The sequence below is a fragment of the Mauremys reevesii genome, linkage group 1 (assembly GCF_016161935.1).
Source record: "Mauremys reevesii isolate NIE-2019 linkage group 1, ASM1616193v1, whole genome shotgun sequence".
In the NCBI taxonomy this organism is placed as follows: domain Eukaryota; kingdom Metazoa; phylum Chordata; order Testudines; family Geoemydidae; genus Mauremys; species Mauremys reevesii.
Genome location: NC_052623.1, coordinates 188,654,153 through 188,674,501, shown reverse-complemented (window position 1 = coordinate 188,674,501; position 20,349 = coordinate 188,654,153). Strand labels below are relative to the sequence as shown.

Sequence of the window (20,349 nt, the reverse complement as noted above, 5' to 3'; positions counted from 1 at the left end):
ACCAACTGGAACCCTGGCTGAAAACAAACCAAACCTCCTCTGAAGTTTGAAAAATTCAGTTCTTTATCCCTTTCCAGCTTTGGTTTCCTACACAGTTCCTTGTTCTCGCTGGAACTAGAAATGATAGTACTGAAATATTGCAATTATTGCAAATATTGTACTAAAATGCTTGGGTGGGGGTAGGATGTTTGTTTTGTTTTTTTGTTATATCTGTGCCAATCCAAACACACAGGAAGGAATGGAAATCGCAAGAAAAATAAAGTCCTCATAAGATTTCCAGCCCAGTCTTGCAAAGGGGCCAAATTCAGTGGGAATTGTACCTGCTTAAGATGAGGCTTCATTTGACGCATGTAGTTCATCTAGATCAAATCAGTATCCAAATGTTGAGGTATTTATCTGAAATTCTGAGCATTTTGGAGGTTTACTTGTCACAAATTCCTTCACAGCGGTACCACCCTGCAATAGCATGAAGTAAACTAGCTATATGATCACTTTGATACCTGCTAGAATGAGGGAATGAAGGGTTACTGTCTCTTACCATCTGGCTTCTTATGGCAGCTTTGAAATGGCTTTTTTGGATGAGAATTTTCTAACTTTTCAACATAACTCTTTATTTAGTCTATAATGAAAGATTTGCCTTTTGAACTACCCAGGGCCAGCTCCAGGCACCAGCATTCCAAGCTCCGTCCTTGGGGTGGCAATCTGCAAGGGGCAGCAAATTGCAGTGTGCCAAATGGCGGGGGCAGTCCATGTGCCCTTAGGGCGGCAGGCGCGTTTCCACAGTGGTGGCAATTCGGCAGCAGCTTCTATGTTTAGCTTTCCGCGGCGGCTTCAGCTAAACATAGAAGCTGCTGCTGAATTGCTGCCGCCATGGAAACGCGCCTGCCGTCCTAAGAGCACACAGACTGCCCCCGCCGTCTGCGGCGGCAATCCGGCGCGCTGCTTGGGGTGGCAAAAACTGTAGAGCCGGCTCTGGAACTACTACATCATGGAGATCTTTGACTGAGAAGAGTTAGGTGGGACTCCCTTCAGAGCCTAGCAGTGTTATTCCTAGACTGATGTTCCCTCCCCTTGGGGTGATTGTGCTACCTCTGAAGCTCTCTCAGATCCTACTGGCTTTGATTGAGGAAGATGAAGCCTGGAAATTGAAGCTTGATCTTTTGGGTGAAAGCCAGAGCAATGACCTCACGGTCACCAGGCTGGCCATGATAAAATTACTGAGCAGGAGGAAAAAGAGAATACAAATCAGGCTTCATCCCAATAAAGGTCATTTAATGGTGATTATAGCCTGGCCATGGGTCTGCGGAGAGATAAATCTTGTTGATTGGTATCTTTGTCCCACGTCTCACACAATTAGCTTTTAAAGCTGTGAGCCGATAATACCCCCAAATGGACCTGGGATCTGCTTCACGGGGAGGTTTCCATGGAGTACAAGAGCAGAAGCATTAATCCGAAGGGAATTCAGAATTTGCTCATCTGTAATCGCATCCTAAGTGACACTTTTTTCATTTTTCTTTTTTTCTTGTATCCTCTCCAGATAACGTCATGGTGTCTTTAGTGACTGGTTACAGGGCTGTGCTGAGTTGCTCTAATATGTCACTAGTGAATCTTATCTCAGTAGTATGGAAGATAAGACTAAGGGATGGAGCTTGCTGTTTATTAGCATACAGGGCTGATTTAAATAAAACAGTCAGAACAAATTGCAGTGAGAGGATGGACTGGGCAGCTCGACCTGATCATGACCCCGCCCTTCAGATTCACCCTGTGAGACTCTCTGATAAAGGAAATTACATGTGTGAAATTGTAAACAGGGACAGAAGTCTCCACCGGAACTACACTCTGAATGTGTTAGGTAAGAAACACCTTGTGTCGCATTCCTATCCATGGAGTGCAGCCCAGAACTACAGCTTGTGATGGGCAGGGGGCAACTGATGGGTCACTTCCCACAGGCTTGAGTGGAAAAAACTGGCAAAATCACAGGGTTGCTGGGACCCAGGGAGGGAAGGAAGGAACAGCCTCCTTGCTGCTCCTGCTGCCACCTCAGCTTCATCCCCATTCTGCCCCATCCCAGCCAGACAGGAGGTGGGTGGGGCACTCCCACTCTCTGGTGCTTTCTATACCTGGCCAGGAGCGTCAGTCTCCTGAGTCAGAGACCTCTAGGGATACTCTGGGCTGCCTCTCTGTTGGTGGTCATTCTATTCAGGGTGTGTATGATCACTCTTCCCTCTGTCTTGGACTCTACCCATAGAGATGCAGCCTAGCACATAGTTCCCCACCCCACCCATGGATATAGACTGGGAGGTCTGATCACAGTAACACCGGGCAATGCCCTGCCAGCTCTCCCTGACCAGGGTGTCTGTGAGCTATAACCATGGAGCAGCAGCCACAGCTACACATTCCCCAGCATTGCCAACTCTTGCAAATTGATCGCAAGTCCCATGGTTTTGCCTTCGGCTGCAATAGCTCTCATGATGAGCTCTCATGATGATGTGAAAAGCTCCTTCCCTCGCATGATTTTGGAGCTGGTGCCCTCTCTCACCTCCTTTCCACTTCCATCAGTTACATGTTTCCCGATTCCTCCCTTTCTGCTCCCAGCAGCCACCTGCTTTCCTCTTCCCCAGCCCCAGTAGGTACCTGCTTCCCTTCTTCTCTCCAGCTCTCCAAAGCTCCTGCTCACCCACTCTCATCGCTCCTTGGCTCAAATGGGGAAGTGAAGTGCAGCCACATTAGAGACTGTCTCATCAATAATAGCACCAATGTCCCTCACATGGTCGTCCCGTCCTGTCTCCCCCCGCCCTCCCCACAGCTCCCAAAGCAGAGTTGGGGACATGAATGAGGTTTTCACACTAGTGAGAAATACCTCACATAGAGCTGCGCAGACTTTGGCGGCTATGGGAACAGGTACCTGCCATGGCCTGGGAGGCCGAGAGCGAGGGACAGGGACTTGCAGGCACCCAGTGCAAAATGGCATAAAGGTGACTGCGTGGGAACGGCTCTTGCAAGAGTTCCTGCAGCCAAGGCAAAATCATCTTTGAACACATTTGTAAGAGCCGGTGGTACTGTGTTTGTCACACACATAGTGGAGGTGGGCAGAGGACAGACTAAAATCAGAAAAGAGACAAAAACATGATTTAATCTTTTTAAAGAATCTCATGATTTGTATGCCAGTCTCATGATTTGGGTTCTGACTCAGAATTTTTGAACTCTTGGAACTGGCGATACTGCATGCCCCAGCCATTGAATGGCATATTGGCAGTCCCAGCTCTTCCCCTGACTACTGTTAACCCTTATTACCCAAGGACTGATACCCTTACCTTAGGGAAGGCAACTGTCATTCACCCAAGAACTGGGACTAGAACCACAGTTCTTTAAATGACAGACCCAGTACTAAAGTGAGTGCTTGATTGTCTATAACCACTAGCTCTTACTCTGCTTCCAGAGCCAGAAATAGAAACCAGGAATCCTGATACCCAACATTCCTGGGCTGTCTCATAAATAGTTGTGTAATCAACTGCCAAAGTATGTGCCATGTCTCCCTTTACAGGCTGAAATTCTAAACATTTTGTTTGGCCTCAACACAATTCTGGTTTTTTTTTCATTCAAGTGAGGAAGAACTAAAGCAATTCAATTCTGGTTTGAAACTAACAAGATTTTTTGGTTCTGGCCACCAAACTCAAAAATGAAACCTTTTGCTCAGGATATATCTTATCCATATGGGACTGTCACCATTGATTTTGGTGGAAACAGCATAGGCCAATGCCAAGCACTGTTGAAAATCCCACCCTTGGTGTCCAAGTGTTAAAAATTCACAACTACATGGAAGTTTTTTAAGGCGGCTTTAGTTGGTGATACTCTGAGACAGAGTGGACTCAGTATTGCGTTAGTATATTTCGTGTGTATGTTTGCTCTCCTCAAGCTACATTGTAAGTAACTCACTTGCCAAACTACAAAACAGTTCAGAATCAGACTTCATTCTTCACTCCATATTGCGTGCCAAGAACTACACTGATGCAACAGAGAGATCTCAACAATGCAAAAGTCATGTGATTTAGAATTAAGGCTGACAGCAAATTTGCAGAGAAACCAGATGCGCATAGTTGGGACTGAAGTGCACATTGTTTGAGTGAAGAAGAGTGGAGATGCAGCCATGTATGTATAGATGGGGTTCTGGTTACTCTGTTTTTAGTAGCAGCTGGCTAGACCATGAATATCTGAGAAGGCCAATGAAGATTTATTTGCACTATATCTTGTCATCTGTTGACAGCAAAAATATATCATGCATTATACCATGACATCAGCCACTGCTGACAGCAAAATATGTCTTCACTAGGACTGTCAGTTAATCGCAGTTAACTCATGCGATTAACCCCAAAAAAGTAATCGCAATTAAAAAAATTAATCATGATTAATTACCATTTTAATTGTTATCATTAAACAATAGAATACCAACTGAAATTTATTAAATATGTTTGATGTTTTTCTACATTTTCAAATATATTGATTTCTGTTACAACACAGAATACAACCTGTACAGTGCTCACTTAATATTTTTATTACAAATAGTTGCACTGTAAAAATGGTAAATAAAAGAGATAGTATTTTGCAATTCACCTCATACAAGTACTGTAGTGCAATCTCTTTATTGTGAAAATGTAACTTACAAATGTAGATTTTTTTTGTTACATAACTGCACTCAAAAACAAAACAACGTAAAACTTTAGAGCCTCAAGTCCACTTAGTCCTACTTCTTGTTCAGCCAATCACTAAGACAAACAAGTTTGTTTACATTTGCAGAAGATAATGCTGCCTGCTTCTTATTTACAATGTCACCTGAAAGTGAGAACAGGTGTTCGCATGGCACTTTTGTAGCTGGCGTTGCAAGGTATTTACGTGCCAGATATGCTAAACATTCATACGCCCTTTCATGCTTTGGACACCATTCCAGAGGACATGCTTCCATGCTGATGATACTCGTTAAAAAAATGCATTAATTAACTTTGTGACTAAACTCCTTGGGGGAGAATTGTATGTCTCCAGCTCTATTTTACCTGCATTCTGCCAAATATTTTATGTTATAGCAGTCTCGGATGATGACCCAGCACACATTGTTTATTTTAAGAACACTTTCACAGCAGATTTGACAAATGCAAAGAAGGTACCAATGTGAGATTTCTAAAGATAGTTACAGCACTTGACCCAAGGTTTAAGGATCTGAAGTTCCTTCCAAAATCTGAGAGGGATGAGGTGTGGAGCATGCTTTTAGAAGTCTTAAAAGAGTAGCACTCTGATGTGGAGACTACAGAACCTGAACCACCAAAAAAGAAAATCAACCTTCTGCTAGTGGCATCTGACTCAGATGATGAAAATGAACATGCGTTGTCGGTCCACTCTGCTTTGGATCGTTATCGAGCAGAACTCATCATTAGCTTGTACGCATGACCTCTGGAATTGTGGTTGAAGCATGAAGGGACATATGAATCTTTAGTGCATCTGGCACATAAATATTTTGTGACGCCGTCTACAACAGTGCCATGCGAACACCTGTTCTCACTTTCAGGTGACATTGTAAACAAGAAGTGGGCTGCATTATCTCCTGCAAATGTAACCAAACTTATTTGTCTAAGTGATTGGCTGAAGTAGGACTGAGTGGACTTGTAGGCTCTAAAGTTTTACGTTGTTTTATTTTTGAATGCAGGTTTTTTTATATATAATTCTACATTTGTAAGTTCAATTTTCATGATAAAGAGATTGCATTACAGTACTTGTATGAGGTGAATTGAAAAATACTATTTCTTTTGTTTTTTACAGTGAAATATTTGTATTAAAAAATAAATATAAAGTGAGCACTGTACACTTTGTATTCTGTGTTGTAATTGAAATCTATATATTTGAAAATGTAGAAAACATCCAAAAATATTTAAGTAAATGGTATTCTATTATTGTTTAATCGTGTGATTAATTATGATTAATTTGTTTAATCGCTTGACAGCCCTAGTCTGCACTATATAAAAACCCACTGTATTTTCTCTTCTAACAAGAAATCACTCTCATGTCCAACATCCTGAGCGTTTCACTTACCCACTCATAACTCATCTCTCACTTCTTCACCAAACATTCACTCTTCACTAAGCTACTACTCCTCTCACTCACAGCTCATAGAGATCCACCACTCCCGCTCTCACTCACCAATGTACCACTCCACAGTATTGTCCACCAGGACTTATGTTCCTTACTTTTGTGAAATATTATTAAGTACTAAAAGCTGCCAGACCTGGGCAAAGGTAACAGCTGGGGCCTTATATTCTCCTGATCTTGAAAAAAAAGAAAAGAAATTCAGGGTTATTATTCATTTGTATTGTGCCTGGTTTACTTTCTCTTTTCTTTCTCTGACCCATTTTGTCCCCTTGGAGATTCTTCCATGGCTGCACCTTCATGGATCCAGAGAACTGAAATGTGTATGCACATTGCTGATCTGGCCGCAGTATTCTTCTAGCTTGCAGTACACCCATAATCTGCTAAAATACACGTCACTACACATGTATGATCACTGGGTTCAGTAATACAGAGATCTAATAGTGTTCTAATAAAAAGCCTATTTATGAATGGAAAATAATAGTAGTCACCATAGGAAATGCTGCCACAAGAAGAAAATATGTTGCTGTTCATGGTGTTTTATGTAGCATATGCATGCCTATGGACGGAGATAGGAATTGACAGACAGTGGGCCTGTCCATGCCTTTAAAGTGACTCTCTTCCTTAAGTTACCTTTCTATGACTTTCTTCAATTAAAATCACCCCAGAAGCGTGTCCTTGTCCACCTAAACTCTCTGTATCATGTGTGCCCACACACTTTTCAATTGGTTAATGTAGAGATCAGGTGGATCATCTACCCATTTTATCCTGAATATCCTGTAGTCAGAGGATTTGTGACTTGATTGAGACACCACCTACCAGTGACACCACCTGAGGATTTTCTCTCCTACACTGTAACTATCAATATCTTTCTCTATCTTCCTAGAGCACGCGGGATTTTCCCTTCTACTTCACTATCTCCTGACAGGCGGCGCCATTTCCTGTGTCATTATTGTGACTATTTTATACTGTACTTTACAACTCAGAGGTAAGTCACTTGGAGCTTAGTCAGTGATTCCTGTCAAGTAGAAGACAACACCCTAATGCCCATATGACAGGTAATGGGAGTGGAGGAAAACACCTAGGTGCTTGGTCAAATTGTCTTTGTGCAGAGGGTGGGACATAGCCAGGCCCTGCAATGGAAACTCAGCAGAAACAGGGTATTGTTAATTTAGTTGTAGACAGAACATTTTAAAAATTATATTAAAATACCACCAAATAGTCCCTTTTCTCTTTGCCTGAATAAGTTTTAGAGCTATGAGACATCTCCCTGACCCCTTTATTTTGAAGGCAGGAAAGGTAAACTTCTAACCTCCACTGATAAAATACTATTGCTTTAAAGTTATGCTACCTGACACATTGCTGAGAACGAATACAAAGTTTTATTCTTGATGGGCCATGTTTTCCTTTCACCCTGGCCTTACACCAATGTAATTCTATTAACTTCAATGCAATTACTCCTGACAGGACAATAACAGTAGTCACTGATATTCCATTTGGCATCCAATGTCATTTAGTTGAGAGTCTGAAACAGGAAGATTTTAGGAGCAAACTGTGACCATTACATACTATTGACATTTCATTAGTATTTCTGTTGGGCAGAGATCAGAGAGCATTAAATTTAATTCCTACATTCTGAAGAAGGTTGACTTTAGAACAGAGTGGGTAAAAATAAATTTAAAAAATGTAAAAAAAAAGTCTGATTTTGACTTAAATCAGATGATTTTATTTAAATTAGGTTTAATTTTAAAAGAAAAATGGATTTATTTCAAATTATGACAACCTATGTTTGATCCTAAATTTACTATAATCTATCAAAATTATTTAAATGAATTTAAAAAAAATTTAAGCAGTATGTGTTTGCTGATGAAGTTTTAAAGAAAGTCAAACTGCTTAACTGGTGGAAGTAATAAATAAACAGCAGAGAGAATATTTTCTTCATTTTAGCTTATTCAACTATTCAGTTCAGTGACTAATTCACTCAAAGTTGAGAAACTGATTCAAGTTGAAAAAGCAGGGAAGTTTGTTCTCCTCTTCCAATCTATGAATAAAAATGAGGTGTGAGGATGAGATCTACTAGTTCTAAAACCTTGAAGGACATGGTGACCTGAAACAAGCCGTTCAATTCACTAACTAGAGATAATATTTCCTTTGTTTAATATATCAGTTAGTTTTAAATGTTAAACAAGTTTGATGAACTTACTCCCCCTCCACCTTATGTATCTAGCATATTTAAGGTAGTTTTATTTAACTAATAAATAAAATAAGTTTTAAATGATGTTTTTTGTGCATTTTTAAATGAATTGCAATTTCCATCAGAATGCAGCTTGACACTAATTATGAGTAAAAAAACCCGAATCTAGTAAATAAGAAAATCATCATTCACCATTTTCTAATATGATAAAAATGTAAAAATTAAGAATCTAAAATAAAAGTATGTTGAACTATACAATTACTTATATAAATGTGTGTAGATATAGCGTATCTTCCTGGCTAGCAAAAAATAGTATCATATTAAGTATAAAGACTATATTTACTTGCAAATCAACATGTTTTAATGGTTACCACCGAATGACAATCAATCTTGCATTAGGAAAATAACTAAAAATACATAGTAAAGGAGTTCCAAATGCCAGTGAAGTGAATCAGAGTGTTTTATTTAGAAGAATATTCACACTTTTTGCTATATTTGCTCAGAAGTAGCTTTATTGGACATATGCGTATTGCATTCATAACGACACTTCTGATTCAACTCCTAAATCTTGTCTTGATCCAAAATCTTGGTTAAACAGCAAGATCAGTTTGAGCATACATGATGTTTCCTAATAACACAAGTAAAATATACAGTAAAATAGGCTGAGGACTAATATAGGAAGATATTTGGGCTTTTTAAAAAAACATTTAACCAACCGTTACTAATTATTGTAACTTTTTTTTATAGAAACAGAGCTCAAAACATTTACAAAGCACATTCACTTAAATGAGCTATAAAATATATAAAAGTGTAAATTAAGCTTACAGGCTAAATTTACAGCATGCTATTAAAACATCTTGTGCTGATGGGATAACTCTTCTGATCTCTGGGCATTTCATTTTCAGTCCTCCAGCTCTCTCGACAGGTAGCTTCAGCTTCTGTGCTAACAAAGGTAAGTGGTGTTTGGATTTGTTTTGTGCTGACAGCATCCACAGTCATATGTTAAGTCCAACTGATGATGTTGTCCAGTGTCTGTGGCAGACTATGGATATGTCTTCACTGCAAGTGAAGGTGTGATTTTAGCATAGGTAGGCTTACCCACACTAGCTTTAACCTAGCCAGCACAGGTAACAATAGCAGTGAAGATATGGTAGCAGGGGCTAGCAACACAAGTATGCAGCCAGGTCCCTGTCGGGCTTGTATTTGGGTGGCTAGCCCATGCTGAAATCCATACCACCACATCTTCACTACTATTATTCCCCATGCTAGCTAGATTAAAACTAGCACAGGTCTGCCTACCCATACTATAAACACACCTTTGCTTTGCCATGAAGACATACTCTGGTGTCTGTGTGTGAGGGAGATACTGTGGGCCAAACACTGCAATATTTTTTAACTGATATTTGCATCTGTTGAATGAGTAAAACCCATATTTGTGATCGCCCACATGAAAGAGCACTCGTGTATGTACACATCTGGTTTGTATGCACTCGTTCCCCTTTGTGTGGGGGATGTGGGGTGTGTGGCACAATTTAAGGATCCAGTTCTTGAAAATTTAGACCTATGTGTTTTTCTGTTTGTTCGATCTGTACAAAGTAAACAAATAAGGAGAACTAGAATTCAGCATCAGCTACATCAGTGAAATGTTAGCGCTGCTTTGTCAATCACACAAGTCAAAAAATTCAGAGTTTTGGACAGAATTAGAGTTTCCACAGCAACTTTAATTTTGAATGTCCTGGCTCTTGTGCAATCAAAATCCCAGCCTTAGTGTTGCATTAACATCATGTTTTCTTGAAGAAAAAGAGTCAGACCTGAATGTAGAAATGAAAATGACACCTGAGAGGTCTGAGTGGAAATGACATCTCGGTCTTCAATTTCTGTCTGAGTATTTTCAGACACTTACACCACTGTGGTATGAGAGCACTAAAACTTAGACCTATGGTGTCCATTATTCACCATCTTTGTCCAGTCTCAGCAACTCTCTTTCATGATTTACTTTGCTGATTTTAATGAAGCTACGTGTGGTATAAGAAACTACTCAATGTGAAGAAAGGGGGCAGAATCTGACCCTTTACAAACTGCAGCACAAGTGAGAAGTAGAAAAACTAAGGAGGGTTATTATATTGAAAAGAGAAGGAACAGTGCTACCCGGAGTAAAAAGCATCCTTTTGAACTATCGGATAATCTTTGAAGACATGGCATTGTATGAGGGCTCTTGAGACAGACCGTTGACTCATATACTGAGTCACAATCTCAGGAGGAAGCAGCTCCGACAACCATATATCTCAGACATTGTTTGGCGAACAAGAAAGCGCTGCTGGACTTGGCCTTTGCAGGTACCGATGCGTCCTGCATTGGCATGATCACAATCCAGCCGGTGCTATTTCTCCACCCTTGCCACTTCTACACTCATTATTCTCTGTTTCCATCTGTCTGTTTTAACTAATATTTACCTGTAAAAAAAAGTCTGATCCTTCTCTCCTGCTCTGTTTTTCAGACAGGAAATAACATGAGCCTGAACACCATGGCTGCCCCAGATAACCCCAGTGTGTACGCTTCAGGCATGTCGGGGGTCTCGCACGATAACCAGTCAGACGACATTTATGAAAATTAATATTCTAACAATACAGAACCAAATGTTCCAGTCCCAGGTCCACTCTTGGCTGTCTATGAAAGATGCTTAACAAAACTTTCCCTGTATTAACCCGCTGCCTTGGTTTAATTTGCCAAGAAGAATGTGTTTGGAAATGTAATCAATCCATGGCTCCGTGCAGATGTCAGCCACTAGCTATACCTCATGTTTTCTCCAAAAGGCCAGAGGAACCCAGAAAACATATTGTATAAAGTCATACAATTATTTAAAAAACTATGGGCCAAATTGTGGGCTTGCTTATACCACATGAGGTCCCACTGATTTCAGTGGGGTTGCACGTGTGTAATTAGCACAGATTTTAATCCTGTATTCTGAAACTAATATATTTAAATCGCAGTTAAGGAGCCCATTTTCTTAAGTACAACTAAAGAGAAGACATGAACATTAACATATCAGTAAACACCCTGAACATTTTGAAAATATGGAAATCACAAACTAAGGTTACATAGGTAAGGATGACACCAACTTTAACACCGGATTCACACAGGGCAGCCATTTAAACAGAAAAATTCTCTCACCCACAGTCAACCTTAACTTTGCTCCTCCATTTGTATTATTATTTTAGGGGCCAATAACCCTTTGAGAGAAGTCAATGGTAGTTTTCTTTTGACTTATAATGTCCCACTTTAACTCCTGTTAATGCCTTGTCAACATTGTACATTTTAGATTATTGAGGATCTGTGTGTACTGTTTGTTCTGTAGTATTAACTGGGATGATTCATGTCAACAGATGACATTGTAACTTCAGTTATGCATTGTATCTACGTGAGTTTGTGCAGCACCACACACAAGGGTCCTGATCCTGACTGGGGTCTCTAGGAATCACAGTAATGTAAATAAAAAACAGAATTGTTCTTATTGTTATGTAATGGCCTAGATTTCTGATTTGGTGGGATCAATGGATTGCACTTATTCTGAGACAATGTATTCACTTCTTTAAGTTGTTTATATGATCTTTTTTTTCTCAGAGTAAATATTAATTCAATAAAAAGATTAAGAAACAAAGTGTCTGCCTATATTGTGAAAATCATAACTCTTTTCGATATTTAGGAATTATGACAGAGTGGAGATTGCTTAGGGCTAGTAACTTAATATGTATTCCACAATGTGATTCAGAGTAACTGTTTATTATGTTAAGATTTTTTTATTTTTAATTTTTTAAACATAACTACAGGTGATTAATGGCTTATGGAGTGTTAATCTCTACAAGACTGGGCAAGGTAAGGGCTTGTCTATGCAGCATGGCAGTGCTGTCTACAGAGTGTGAAGTCAAGTGCTCTAATGTGCTTTTGCTCCAACTGTCCTATGTACACCCTGCTGGCACAAGTTAAAAGGTACCTAGTTTGTATTAACATAACCCTGTTTGAAGCAGGACTGCATCAACACGAAGTTGGTACTTTTTAGTTCATGCCACCAGCAGGGTCCTCATGGGGCAGTTAGAGCACTCTAACGTGTTATGCTTTACAATTCACACCCCTGTAGTGCAGAGTACTGATTGACCAGAGTAAGGCCTGGTCTACACTGGGGGGGCGGGGGGTTCGATCTAAGGTACTCAACTTCAGCTATGCGAATAGCGTAGCTGAAGTCGAAGTACCTTAGTTCGAATTACTTACCCGTCCTCACGGCGCGGGATCGACGTCCATGGCTCCCCCGTCGACTCCGCCACCGCCGTTCGCGGTGGTGGAGTTCCGGAGTTGACGAGAGCGCGTTCAGAGTTCGATTGCTACCCGCTGATATGGTAGGTAGTGAAGACGTACCCTAAGCTGTTTCCCTCTGACAGCATTGTTGGTCTATGTCAAATGAGTTGCTGGGCTTGGGGCAAATTCTAATAGACAGGTGTCCACACCATGCAAACTATAATCAGCTAGCATTAATCTGCAGTGGCACCTCTCTGATCAGCCTTAGCAGAGAGGCCAAATATCGAATGAGTGCCGAGACTATTCTGTCACCCTGGGACGGGGCGGCTCTATGTATTTTGCCATCCCAAGCATGGCAGTCAGGCAGCTTTTGGCGGCATGCCTCCCGGAGGTCCACCAGTCCTGTGCCTTCGGCGTATCCGCCACCGAATTGCCACCGAAGCCACGGGACTGGCTGACTGCTGCCCTCATGGCGACCGGCACGCCGCTCCCCGCGGCTTGCCACCCCATGCACGTGCTTGGTGCGCTGGTACCTGGAGCCGCCCCTGCCCTGGGAGGGTAGTTTTCACATGAGGTTTGAGGCAGATTGTTGTGGCAGTGTGGGGGAAATTTGCACGGCCTTTGCCAGTGCTGTAGCTAGTACTATGCCATGGATATAAACCGAGGAATTCAGTCTCTAGACCTGTTAAACGAGCACTCTTTCAACAGCACTACATTCTTTTCTTTTAATTAAAAGTGGCATTTTCTTGTTGAAGCCTCAACGCCAGTTGAAGGAGTCTGGCGTACAGAGTATTAGGAAGACAGCTGCACTGTTTCAGATATTATATTCAAGGCAATTTTAGCTCAATGCTAAAATACTGATTTTATTTATGTGCATAATATATATGCTGTATAGCATCATAGGGTAGTTATTGCAAGAAAGATAATATAAAGAGATGGAAACAATAAAGTATTGATAATAATAATTTATCAATCAATAACCAATTGATTGATACTTCATAACTGATAAAAATTTAACTGGGATTATATAGTTAGTGAGAGGGTCTCTATCAATCTGGCTTAGTTTAATAATAACAAATCTTCGATAAGTCAATGTGATTGGATTTATTGATTAACAGTTAGTGAAGACATCACATACCCAGAAAGGCATACAGTTACCAACAGCTGTGGAAGACCTTTCCCTTTAGTTCACTGACATCCCGCATTCAGGCATGCAGATGGTCTTACCCCTCATTATCTTGTATGGTAATTATACCCTTGTCATTGTTATCTTGTTTCTTTCTGATCCTTTTCTATTTCGTATTTTTGGCAGACATTCTTCTTCTCTTAGGCTGTTTCCAAGACTCCCTGTTCCATTGCAACTTTCCAACTGTCTCAACACCTGAAGGTTAATCATTATTTATGCCCTTTCTAGACATAGTTATTTGTTTCATACCTTAGCAATGTATTAACCACAAGATATCTCCCACACCAGTTTTCAAAATATGCTAAGGGTTACAGTTCAGTAAAATTCCACTCTTTAAAGTTAGCTTCATCTTAACTGCGAAGTGTCATGAGTGTCCTGTTCCCAGGAAAGCCTTACATTTTTTTTTGGCCTATCTGAAGTGTCAGCAAAAGAGACCCTTAAAATACAAAAATGATTCTTGATAAGAGTAGCAGAAATGGTTATGATACTATGATAATATCTTTGTAGGAATAAAAATTATCTTAGATCAGCTCATTTATACATTCATTTTTACTGCTGACTGAATGTAATTCTGTAGTTTTTTGGCACTGACAGACATGTATCAAGAAGTATTTCTAATGATTTTAGGGAATTTGTTACAAGTATTTTTAGACTGACCTGCTTGGTAACTTAATGGATATTGTTTCTTTTTTATGCATACCTTTGCCTTGTGGTGAGAGCTAAGCTAGGCATTATGGATATAACTTTTATTAATTTGTTCACTTTAGGCCTTTTCCAATGACTATTGAAATAAATTGTGAGACTTCTATTTATCTGAGGGAGTTTGGGATTGGACGCAGACATTGGAACAATTCATACATAACAATGTAAAAGATGTGTTCAGAACTTCACTAAGAATAGAATTGTACGCCAGCCAGCTGACCAAGAAGAAACCGTTTAACTGAATGTTATGCTTCAAGATTCATTTTTGGTTTAGTTTGAGTTTGGGGCCAAGTTTCAGGTTAGCTGTTTTCTCCAAATCAGTTCAGACATTGCAGAATATGACAGAGGGGATGTTATTTGTAATGTGCAGCATTCTGTCATTTGAGTTACAGGACACGATTATCATTGTACTGAATATCTGAGGGAAATGTTGTTATCTCCTGTTCGGAGTGGAAGAGAAGAAAGAACTCTAGGTCTATATCACCTGTCCGGATGTATAGACATTTGAAAGGTGCTCCGATATTAGGGTGACGATTGTGGTAGTAATACTTAGAACATCCTTTACCGGTGTGTCTGTCCTGGGATGCATTAAGCAGCACCCAATTGCATATTTAGTCCTCTCTGGAGTTAATATTCTCAGGAACAGTAACATGTATTGCATGACTCTAACTCCTCAGTGAATAACTTCTTCCTCAGTGAAAGCTTTCCCTCTGGAACCACCACATCACGATAATCTTTCTTGGACTGAAGAGGGCTGGATGATGCTCCCTTCAGAGCCCATTATTGTTATTTCTAGCTCAGTATTCACTCTCCCAGGGATGATGGTGTTGCCTCTAAAGTGTCCCTGGACTCTACTAGCTTAGGGCTTGTCTACACTTACAGCGCTGCAGTAGTGCTTAGTGAAGATGCTAGCTATACCAACGGGAGAGCTTCTCCCGTCGGCGTAGGTACACCCCGCCCCCCGAGAGGTGGTAGCTATCTCAAGGGGCGAAGCCCTCCCATTGGCATAGCGCTGTACACCAGGGTTAAGTTGGTATAACTACGATTTTCCACATGCCTAAGTGACATAGTTATACCAACATAAGTTGGTAGTGTGTAGACCAAGCCTAGGCGAGTAGAGGACTGGGATTGAAAATTAAACTCAGATACCTTGCATTTCAGCCCATACCACTAACCACAGGTGCAGCAGACCAGGCCAGGCCAGTGGAAATATTCTCACACAGCAAGGAGGTAAGAGGAATGAGAAAAAGCATCCACTCAGTAAGTGCATTCAATGGTGACTGCAGCCTGGCACATGGAAAGGCCAAGGATCTGCAGCGGTTAAGTCTGGGGATTTGTGGATTTGTTCCAAATCTTAGTATCAGTCATCAGATATGGCCCTGTACCGTACACACACAGAAATTGGTCTGGGACCAGCTTTAGGGAAAAGTTTCTATAGTGAGCTAGAATGGAGATGTTATTCCTAGGGGAATGCAGAACTCCCTAGTCCAGTGTTTCCCCAAGTGTGGGGAAGATCACATTAGTGTTGAGGGGTCACAAAGGCCGAGCCTGTGAGGATGCAGACAGGCATCTGAATTGCTTTCTGGAGTCTCAGCATCCATAAATCTCTAGTAGTTAGTTTTAATTTTAAATGGAGGAAAATCTTTGAAAACAAGACCAGACTGTACCTGATGCAACAATGTCTGCCTGAATCTGCAGGGAGCCTGAAACAATAGCACTGAAGTGTGACTGGTCATAGAAATTCTAGAGCTGGAAGAGACCTCAAGAAGTCATCAAGTTCAGCCCCTTGCACTGTGGCAGAACCAAGTAAACCTAGACCATCCCTGACAGGTTTTTTGTCTGCCTTGGTTTTGAAAACCTCCAATAACGGGGACTCCACAACCTCCCCTGGAAGCCTATTCCAGAGCTTAACTAGCCTTACACTTAAGAATTTTTTCCTTTAATATCTAACCTAAATCTCTCTTGCTGCAGATTAAGCCCACTTCTTCTTGTTCTACCTTCAGTGGACATGGAGAACAACTGATCACAGTCCTCTTTATAACAACTCAACATATTTGAAGACTGTTATCAAGTCACCCCACAGTCTTCATTTCTCAAGACTAAACAAGCCTAGTTTTTTTTAACCTTTCCTCTTGGGCCAGGTTTTTTATCCGTTTTGTTACTCTCCTCTGGACTCTCTCCAGTTTGTCCACATCTTTCCTAGATTGTGGTGCTCAGAATTGGACGAAGTACTCCAGCTGAGGCCTTACCAGTGCTTAGTAAAGCAGGATAATTACTCCAGGGTCTTACATGTGACACTCCTGTTAATACACCCCCAGAATATTAGCCTTTTTCACAGTTGCAACACATTAACTCATATTCAATTTGTGATCCACTATAACCCCCAGATCTTTTTCAGCAATACTATCACCTAGCCAATTATTCCATTTTTTGTACTTGTATGTTTTATTTTTCCTACCTCAGTGAAGTATTTTGTACTTTATTGAATTTCATCCTGTTGAATTCAGACCAATTTTCCAATTTGTCAAGGTCATTTTGAATTCTAATCCTGTCCACCAAAGTGCTTGCAACCTCTCTCAGCTTGGTATCATCTGCAAATTTTATAAACATACTATCCATTCTATTATCCAAGTCATTAAGGAAAATATGGAATAGTACCGGACCCATTACTGATCCCCTGTGCGACCCCACTAGATAGATCCTCCCAGTTGACAGCAAACCATTGATGCCTTTACGTTGAATACAATCTTTCAACCGGTTGTGCGCCCACCTTATAGTAATTTCATCTAGACCACATTTCCCTAGTTTGCTTATGAGGACTGTGTCAAAAGCCTTACTGAAATCAAGATATATCACAACTACTGCTTTCCCACTATCCACTAGAACAGTAGCCCTGTCAAGGAAGGAAATTAGGGTGGTTTGAAATGATATGTTCTTGGCAAATCCATGCTGGCTATTTCTTATAACCCTATTATCCTCCACATGCTTACAGATTGATTGGGTAATTGTTTTAGTATTTTTCCAGGTATCAAAGTTAGGCTGATTGGTCTATAATTCCCAACTATGTTTGCCATTCTCTAGTCTTCTGGGACCTGACCTGTCCTCCAGGATTTCTCAAAGATAATTGCTGATGGTTCCGAGACTGCGTCAGCTAGTTCCTTAAGTAACCTAGAATGAATTTCATCAGGCCCTGTAGTCTTGAATACATTTACCTTATCTAAATATTTTTAAACCAGTTCTTTCCATATTTTGGCTTTCATTCCTTCCCCCTTGTTAATATTGTGTTGAGTATCTAGTCACCATTGACCTTTTTAGTGAAGACTGAAGCTTTCTTGATGTCATCAGTTATTAGCTCTTCTTCCCCGTTAAATAGAGGACCTACACTTGAGTCTTTTTCTTGCTCCTGATGTATTTAAAGAACCTCTTTTTATTGCCTTTTATGTCCCTTGCTAGGTGTAACTCATTTGGCCTTAGCCTTTCTGATTTTTACCTCCTTCAATGGCTGCTAACTCAGATACCAGTGATGATACTTTTAATTGGCGACACTCTTAACTATTTTCCTGCTCATTGAAAGCTTATCAGAAAGGAAAGGTATTTACTTTTGAGTGACATCCCATTTTGGTGCCATGGTGGGAGAGTTTGGGAGATACCACAATTCATCATCTTCTCCAGTCAAGAGGAACCCAGGACGCTGGAGCCCAACCCAGGGAAAGCCAAACCCAGTGATCCCAATGGAATCTTGGGGAATGAGATGCTTTGTTAGAGAAAAAAATTAATGTTGCCACTTGACAATGACAACTATAGAGAAAGCCACGGTTAGGTAAGACTGTTATAAACTTGAAAGACAATGACTGATTTCAGTTTTAAATAATAAAATCACTCGTATTACAGCATTTATTAACTATCCACTATTGAGTATTCTATGTCATTCCTTAAAATAAACATTTAAGAACATGCTTTTAAAATTCAAATTTCATTTCATTTAATTCACCGGGGAGGAGATTGCTCCAAGGGGCGGGACTGGTTTCATATCCCTGACGAGGGACAACACATTGGCCAGTTAGGAAAATGCTGCCTAGTCTATAATCACAGCTTGAGTGATGTTTTCATTTCTCCTTCCCCTTCTGTGTCCTCTCCATATAACAACGTAGTATCTGCAGTGGTCAGTACTTTGGAGGTGCTGTGATGCCCTAACATCTCAGTGGAGACCCTCCTTTCAGCACCATAGAGGATGACACTCATTGCTTATTGCAGGGGTCAGCAACCCTTCAGAAGTGGTGTGCCGAGTCTTCATTTAATCACTCTAATTTAAGGTTTCGCGTGCCAGTAATACATTTTAATGTTTTTAGAAGGTCTCTTTCTATAAGACTATAATATATAACTAAGCTATTGTTGGATGTAAAGTAAATAAGGTTTTAAAAATGTTTAAGAAGCTTCATTTAAAATTAAATTAAAATGCAGAGCCCCCCGGACTGGTGGCCATGACCCGGGCAGTGTGAGTGCCACTGAAAATCAGCTCGGTGGCATGCATGTCATAGGTTGCCTACCCCTGGCTTATTGGCACATGTGGCTGATAAGAACCAGACAAGCAGAACAATCTGCAGTGAGAGGATGTCCTGGAAATCTGGAACTGATCATGAGCTGGCACTTAAGGTTGAGCCTGTGAGACTCACCGATGGGGGGGAATTTACAGCTATGAGATTGCAAGGAATGATAGAAACCTAAATTGAAGCTCCTATCAGACTATGTTAAGTAAGGGACACCTTGTGCATAGGCCCTGGGTTTATAAAATTTTTTTTGTGAGGCCCAAAGTTCAGGGGCTGAAGCCCCCAGCTGGGATGTAAGGGGCAAAGTCCCTATACTTGGAGGCCTGGGGGAACATGGAGGGGAATTAAGCCCCTGCCAGTAGGTGTAGCGTGACAGAGGTGTGGCTCTGCCAAATGTGAGTGGCATTGCAATCGTGCGTACTAGGTCACAATGCCACTCAAATTTGGGGTGACTGGGCAAGTAATCTTGGCCCCCTCCTTAGCAAAATTCTGGTTGTACCCCTGGTTCAAACATTGGTGGGATCGGGCCCACTTCCCAGAATATTGGTGCGGCACGGGCCCCACAAGTCCATATAACTCAGCACCTGTGACCGTGTCTCACATTCTCAACAGTGGGGCAAAACCCCAAACTGGTTGTGAGGGTCGCCATATTTGCGATTGGGAAGGAATTTTCCTCCAGGGCAGATTGGCAGAGGCCCTGGAGGTTTTTTGCCTTCCTCTGCAGCATGGGGCACGGGTCACTTGCTGGAGGATTCTCTGCAGCTTGAGGTCTTCAAACCACAATTTGAAGACTTCAGTAACTCAGACATAGGTTAGGGGTTTGTTACAGGAGAGTGGGTGGGTGAGATTCTGTGGCCTGCATTGGGCAGGAGGTCAGACTAGATGATCATAATGGTCCCTTCTGACCTTAAAGTCTATGAGTCATGCTGCTGGGTCACACCCCATGAATGGAGGGGAAAAATTGTCTGTATTCTATGGTTGCTATCACAATGGTCAGGGGAAAGAAAGAGCAGCTCACTTCCTGCTGCCACTACTACTGCTGCCCTCTGTCTCCCATCCCCCAGCAGCTGTTTAACCCTCCCTCTTTCCCTCTCCCCCCATCTGACTGGCACTCAGCTCTGGAGTAAGCAGAACTTCAAGAGGCCCTGAAATTGATTTTGTAACATCTTGCAGTGGCGCTGTCCAATAGCAGAGCACTGTGCTGATTGAGGTGGAGGTGGAGTGGTAGCAGGGATGAAAAGAGAAGAAACCTTCCCCAGAAGCAACCTTCTACCTAGTAGCCAGCAGCAGCCCCCATG

At 41.2% G+C, this 20,349-nt stretch overlaps 1 protein-coding gene across 2 annotated transcripts in view; it reads left to right on the top strand.

The window, feature by feature from the left end:
* LOC120406478 (cell surface glycoprotein CD200 receptor 1-like) overlaps positions 1 to 20,349 on the top strand; it is a 59,345-nt gene that overhangs the window by 3,830 nt on the left and 35,166 nt on the right. The window contains exons 2-7 of one of the 2 annotated variants that reach the window (XM_039541370.1): positions 1,538 to 1,852; positions 7,019 to 7,120; positions 9,232 to 9,278; positions 12,154 to 12,199; positions 13,929 to 14,003; positions 15,666 to 15,734. In XM_039541370.1, coding sequence (XP_039397304.1) covers positions 1,538 to 1,852; positions 7,019 to 7,120; positions 9,232 to 9,278; positions 12,154 to 12,199; positions 13,929 to 14,003; positions 15,666 to 15,734 — 654 coding nt within the window. Of the gene's footprint in view, positions 1 to 1,537; positions 1,853 to 7,018; positions 7,121 to 9,231; positions 9,279 to 10,823; positions 11,893 to 12,153; positions 12,200 to 13,928; positions 14,004 to 15,665; positions 15,735 to 20,349 lie in introns of those variants that run through there. The other variant, XM_039541375.1, reaches the window with a different exon arrangement.